Source organism: Pieris rapae, chromosome 4, assembly GCF_905147795.1.
Source record: "Pieris rapae chromosome 4, ilPieRapa1.1, whole genome shotgun sequence".
NCBI classification, from domain to species: domain Eukaryota; kingdom Metazoa; phylum Arthropoda; class Insecta; order Lepidoptera; family Pieridae; genus Pieris; species Pieris rapae.
The window spans coordinates 3,901,332-3,907,989 of record NC_059512.1 but is presented as its reverse complement, the minus strand read 5'-3'; the positions used below and the strand labels follow the sequence as shown (position 1 = coordinate 3,907,989).

At 33.4% G+C, this 6,658-nt stretch overlaps 1 protein-coding gene and 1 non-coding gene across 2 annotated transcripts; one reads left to right on the top strand and one right to left on the bottom strand.

Annotated features, from left to right (window-relative positions):
• The first annotated feature begins 1,665 nt into the window (after positions 1–1,665).
• LOC111003423 (glutaryl-CoA dehydrogenase, mitochondrial) lies at positions 1,666–3,336 on the top strand. The gene has a single exon (XM_022273930.2). The coding sequence runs from the start codon at positions 1,955–1,957 to the stop codon at positions 3,224–3,226; it is 1,272 nt and encodes a 423-aa protein (XP_022129622.1). The 5' UTR covers positions 1,666–1,954; the 3' UTR covers positions 3,227–3,336.
• Positions 3,337–3,411: 75 nt separating this feature from the next.
• Positions 3,412–3,484, bottom strand: Trnaa-agc. The gene has a single exon. It is a non-coding gene; the product is annotated as a tRNA-Ala (tRNA).
• Positions 3,485–6,658: the final 3,174 nt, after the last annotated feature.

Below are 6,658 nucleotides of genomic sequence, written 5' to 3'. Positions count from 1 at the left end.
TATGTCGGTACACGAAGACGCTGCGTCAAGAAATATTTTTTAATGTTATACTTACAATTTCTAAATTTAATAAAGCTTAATTATACGGTTGTAGATGTGTTCCGAGAACGCTGAGCAGGAAGAATGGTTTAAATGAAATTTTTGTTTAACTCGACAAAGAAAGGAATGAAACATTGTAGAGGACCTTTTCGCATTCATAACGCAGTGGTTTTTGCTCTAGGTCGTAAATAAGAGGACATACTGTGCACTCACAGGCTCCTCTCGTAGTTGCAATTTTTCCAAGCTTTTTTCTTCCTGTACGTTTTTTACGCGAATTTTTCAGTGACATGTAATTTGCCTGTTTTATTTGCTTGTACAATTACGAATACACATCTGCTAGTTGTCTCATATTTCTGTTGAGGTTTTTATGTTTTGAGTCAGAGTAATTTGGCTGACCAAAGTTTCTTATGTAAGTGAAATATTTCCCTATAAAATTTAAATATTCAAAAAAAAGTTGATTGCTACATTAACATTACAGGAACAGAACAATGGAAAGGACCATGGACCAAGTAGAACGGGCAGAACAAAAAGAAGGTGGGATGATGACTTTAGAAATAACAGTAAAAGATTTTCGGTTTTAAAAGCTCGCGCGTTGTGGTCAATACTCACCGATATCCAGATTGAGCATTCTGAAAAACGAGCTAGGTCTGAAGAGCCAAAGTTTCTCCCACACACCCTTTAAAATCGATTTTTATTAGGTTTTGTAATATTAATTGTCTTGTTTAATATTTGTATTATCTCTTCGTGTATGTCATGTTTGCTTATAAGTGCTTGTCACATGAAAATTGTATGTTTTGGTTCTTTTACTAATATAAATTGACAGACCGACAGACCGTTGGCAAGCTAGTCAATAAAATAAAATTAATATTAGGTATAGAGACTTCTAGAAAGTGTTAGAGGAGGGTTTCACTGATGAAGGTTCCATGTCCAAAAGTGACTAAAATATTACTACTAACAAATTTTATATACTATATGTTATTTGTAATTACTTACATAGCTATTAGAAATTTAAGTCATGTTAGAGTTCGTGTTTATTTTAGAAATATGTAGTTCAAAGGCATATAAAAAATTCACTATATACTAAAGCTAGTTTTAAACGTTATAATCAAGTACAAGTAATATTTAGTTACTTACTCCAGTTAAGTTTTCCTCGCGAAGTCGGAAAGTATGTAATAACTGCAGTACTTAGTTGTTTAACTATATTCTTACCCAAAGGAATAACTAAGAATGGAACTTTAATCTTTTTATATGTGAACATATTGTAAGTATTTTGAGGTAGGTACATTAGAAAATTTGGTGAACTTTTCACCAAGCAATTCAACGATTGGTTTGTTTAATTATGAATAATATTTTTATTTTGATAACACAATTTGAAGGGCATCTGCATTAAATTTACACGAATAATAATATTTGATAAGCAAATAAATAATTTCATATCACCACAGATATTATTTCTTATCAACATATTCGTATATTAAAAATACATAGCTGTTATCTTGAATAAAAGCATTCTTGTTACCTGGGAACATAATGTATTTTACAATATGTTTCACTTCTCCCTAACACTGAGTTATTTAGAACGCCGCTTATAAGTTGCTTACGTCATTTATGATAACTGAAGATAGTCGCGAGCTGCGAATCAAAACAGTACGCTGACTACTGTCACAAGGCCAGCTAGAGGTTATTAACTCCGCGCCAGTATAGCTCAATATATTATAAATTTACTGCTAAAACAACACTGATTTGTATAACAATATATATAATCATGTTTTAATTTATTCGTGAAGTGTTAGAATATTAACAACCAAGTGAATGTGCCCGTAATAAGTACTTCGACGGGAAATTGTAAACAATTGATAACAACAAGGTATAATAATACAGCTTTTGATCAAGTGTAAGAGAAACTTCCTTTATAATGGCTGTAACTTTTAATAAATTTACTAAAGTGTGGTCGTCTCTCTACCACAGTAATATAAGGGCGCTATCGACAACATACTCTAACAAAGCTAAAGTAAGTTTCAATTGGGAGGATCCTTTGAACTTGGAAACTCAATTGCTTGACGATGAAAAGGCAGTTCGTGATTCTGTTAAAAATTATTGTCATGAAAAACTAATGCCTAGAATTATAGAGGCGAATAGAAAGGAAGTTTTTGATAGAGAGATCTATAAAGAAATGGGGGAGCTAGGTATCCTTGGGTGTACTATCAATGGCTATGATTGCGCAGGAGTCTCGAATGTTACATATGGATTAATTACTAAGGAATTAGATGGTGTCGACTCATCATATAGGTCAGCTATGAGTGTTCAAAGCAGCTTAGCCATGGGTGCTATTTACATGTATGGCTCAGAAGAACAAAAGCAAAAATATCTACCCAGAATGGCAAAAGGAGAGTTGGTCGGTTGCTTTGGGTTAACCGAACCGAATTTCGGGAGTGATGCTGGGGGTATGGTCACTAAGGCAAGGTACGACTCAAAATCAAAAACCTATATCTTATCTGGATCAAAAACATGGATAACTAACTCGCCCATCGCAGATATACTTATAGTTTGGGCTAAAAATGAAGAGGAAAAGGTAAGAGGTTTTATAGTTGAGAGAGCCCAAGTAAAAAAAGGTTTAGATACACCAAAAATCAACGGTAAATTCTCCTTGCGAGCCTCAGCTACGGGCATGATATTGCTCGACGAAGTGGCTATCCCGGAGGAGAATTTATTGCCGAACGTCGTAGGAATTAAAGGGCCTTTTGGATGTCTCAATAATGCTCGGTATGGGATCGCTTGGGGCGTACTCGGTGCCGCCGAAACGTGTTTGCGGATCGCTAGGCAGTACACATTAGACAGGAAACAATTTGGAAGACCGCTCGCTTCGAATCAGCTGATACAGAAAAAAATGGCTGATATGTTGACAGAGATAAGTCTCGGTTTGCAAGCGTGCTTACACGTGGGACGTTTGAAAGATAAGAATTTGGCAGCTCCTGAGATGGTGTCGCTATTGAAGCGTAATAATTGTGGCAAGGCGTTAGAAATTGCGAGAGTCGCTAGAGACATGCTCGGAGGGAACGGCGTGTCGGATGAATATCATATTATTCGACATGTCATGAACCTCGAGGCAGTCAACACTTACGAAGGAACACATGATATTCACGCATTAATTTTGGGCAGGGCTATTACTGGGATAGCTTCTTTTTAAATATAGAAACAGTTTATTATAATAATGTTATATTTTTGTCGCTTTTTGCATTTATTTAAATGTTATGTTTTTTTTTATTATACAAGTTAAATAAATGATGTTTTTGATTTTATTGATTTTTTAAACACGAGCTTTGACCTAATTACCAAACATTAAACAAATAAAAAATAATAAGAAAATATACTTGGAGGCGCCGGGTATCGATCCCGGTACCTCTCACATGCTAAGCGAGCGCTCTACCATCTGAGCTACGCCCCCGTTGATACATAAGTTTAAATTAACGATTTGAATCTACTGTAAAATATTAAAGAACGTTGATCTTGAATAAATCGTTATTTGCGAAGGTGTTATTAATTATCAAAATTTATGCATAACAAGTATTTTATTTTAAACAAAATGGCGTTGATATAATTTGATTTCAATCAATATCTAAAGAGATATCATATTTATTTCATAAATATGAAAATTATCGTTTCGAATTTGTACACCTTTTATTAAAGGACCCTAAGTGGAATAAGTTCGGAAATACTTCACTGGTTCCTCATAGTGGTGATGAGCGGCAAAAACTGACCCGTTCAGTTGTGCAATGAATTACGTCGATGTGATGTGGATATACGAAACACTTTAAGTATTCTCCCTCGACGTCCGATGATGCCACTCAGCTGCATCCTAAGTAGCTTAAATCGAATCATTCTCCTCGATATATAATATAACAAAAGATGTAGTATGAATTAGTAAGTACATAAACCACTCACCTTAAAATATTCTTAAATAGGGCCGCGTACTTTAATTCGTCTCAAAATAATAAATTTAAAATAAATACTGGTAAACAAAAACATTCTGTAAAATTTAGCATTTAGCCTAAATTATTTGAATGTTTCAGATAAGTAATTAAAACAACAAATTCCTAATTCAATTAAGTAAGTATTTATATTTTATCTCGGCTGTTTTAAGTAGTCTTTTGAACAAAATCAAGAAGCTCTTGTACTGGCAACTTACTAAAGCATTACATGAACTAAGTGCCCGGCCTATCCCAGTTAAGTATTGTGGCCTGGATTTCTTTTAAACATTTTCTAGATTTAGTTGAATACTGTAATCTAGTTCTTTGTATGTTATGAAGGATAAAATCACTATTACTGGAATAATTTATTCATATCGTTTATTTTTAATGAAGAGTTATATTGATCAAACAATAAAATAAAAATCTGTAAATATACCAGTATGTAAATATGAAAGAGGAAAGCAGTTGGAAGTTTGTTATATCTTGTTAGAAGTTTTGCGTGCTGACTATAACATCACCTGCTTTTCGTTCTATTCGTGCTATGATGCGACGAAGAACGTGACATAAATCCATCTTCTATTGATTAGTTTTGCAAATTTCAATACCCATGTGATTGTCAAAAATATTTTAATACTCTTACCTCTTATTGTAGTTAATGACTGGTAAATACAGGATTTTTATAACTTGGAGATCAATATAGTAACTACTGAATGAATGTAGAAAGATACATATTGTACTGTAAATATTCTGTAACTAAATCAATCAATGAAATCTTCCCATAATACCCCATTGATAACTAATATATCAGTGGGGTTTATATTTCAAACAATTCGCGTTTAATATTTTTTTTGTTTCAAGCAAGACAAAATCTATGACTACGAAGATAGTTAGTGTAATTCACATTCATCACTTCACTATTTATTTGATAGATGTAACATTTCATTTTAAATTCTGCCAAATAATAATAAAACAGTAGGCTACGCTTGCGTCGCATCTGTTTTGAGATAATATTCGTCGTTACAGTCAACAACTATTTGTGATAACACACTTCGCGTCATAATTCAATTAATTGTTTACATACAATAAGAAAACTTTATATTGTATTGTAAGAACGTTGCTCTTTTTTTAAAGAAACATAATTTTCAGAACAGAAATACAAAATATGGAATACATCATAAAATGTCATGCAGTGTACATCTAGTGTTCTATGTAGTGTGGACTCAGATTTCGCACTTAGAAGTTAATTTGGTCCATTGTGCGTAAACAAGCTTAGAAGGCTCCTGGGCACTTTGAAGGCTTCACGGAGTGACGTCACTGCTCCGAGGATTTCTGTTCGTTGGGAAGCCACAGCCACGCATTCCAGGACAACGTGGGTGACTGATCTCTCAGCGCTAAAACTATCTCTGAACAAGAGACTGTCTGCGGATCTGTATATCTATGTAGCCTAGGACGAAGAGATATCTATCACTATAACTATCCGGTATATATATATCGGTTTGCGTTCCAAACCCGTCTGGGCAAAACGTTTTGCCTTCTATTTGCGCAGGGTTCTCATACGGTTCAGGCTCTAGAATCAAAATTCCGTGTTATTCTTGCTTGTATTCAATAAGTAGAATTCTTGCATCGACAATTATGTATTTATAAAACCAGATAGGTATATAAAATCACTGAGTATATTATTTATTCGTACAGCACTGATTCAGTCAGACACATTCCATAATTGACCTAGTCAAACTTACTTTGCATATTCGATTTTCCATGCAACGCTTGAAATTTAAAGTTGTAAGTACCTTTAATTCAGTGAACATATGCGGAATCTTAACGCCTGATACTTTTTACATTTTATTCGAATTTAATCTTCTAAATATTTGTATGAAGCGATACGAGCCAATAAGTAAACAAATTCTTTTAATACTTTGGTACAGCAAAGTGAAATAGTTTGTTAGTAAATTGTATATAGTTATTCGTAACTTGACGGATATTAAAGTTCATACATCAAAAGAGCCTTCTGACGCTGAAATAACTCCCATGAGGGAAATTTTTAATATGAGACGGAGTACTTACATAGATAGCTCTGGCCTGATTCCGGCGACGTAGAGAAATAGTCAAGTTAGTATGTCTGAAAGGTGACGAGTTCCTTAAAAGCTTTACAATTTTAAAAGCCTTTAATTAATAAAAAGTGCTTCAAATTTATTCAGAAACTGCTTACATTACCACTCTATTGCTATTATAAATATACCAGTTTGTCTGTTTTATAGCTGTCAATAGCTAAAGGACTTTTTTTTAAAGTTACGAAGGGCATATGACATAATATATTTTATAAACGTTACGAAATATAATTTTATTAATTTGTGTATTACTCGATATTTTTGTCATTGTCTTATGTATTGTACTGAGTGTCAGTACTCTATTTCAGTGTCACTGTACAGTCCAAAATCAGAAAAATACAACAGTAGTAACTTTTTATAAGGTTTGATTATTCGGTTTAGCTACCACATCAAGATATAACCACTGTGTCAGTTATAAAATGAGAGGTGCAAGGAATACTGAACCAGTGTGAAATAAGCTTTTTGAATCACTTCTGAATCAAGATAAATTAAGATTTTCTTGAAACGACTTTCACATATAATGGCATTATGAAAAAAGTTTAT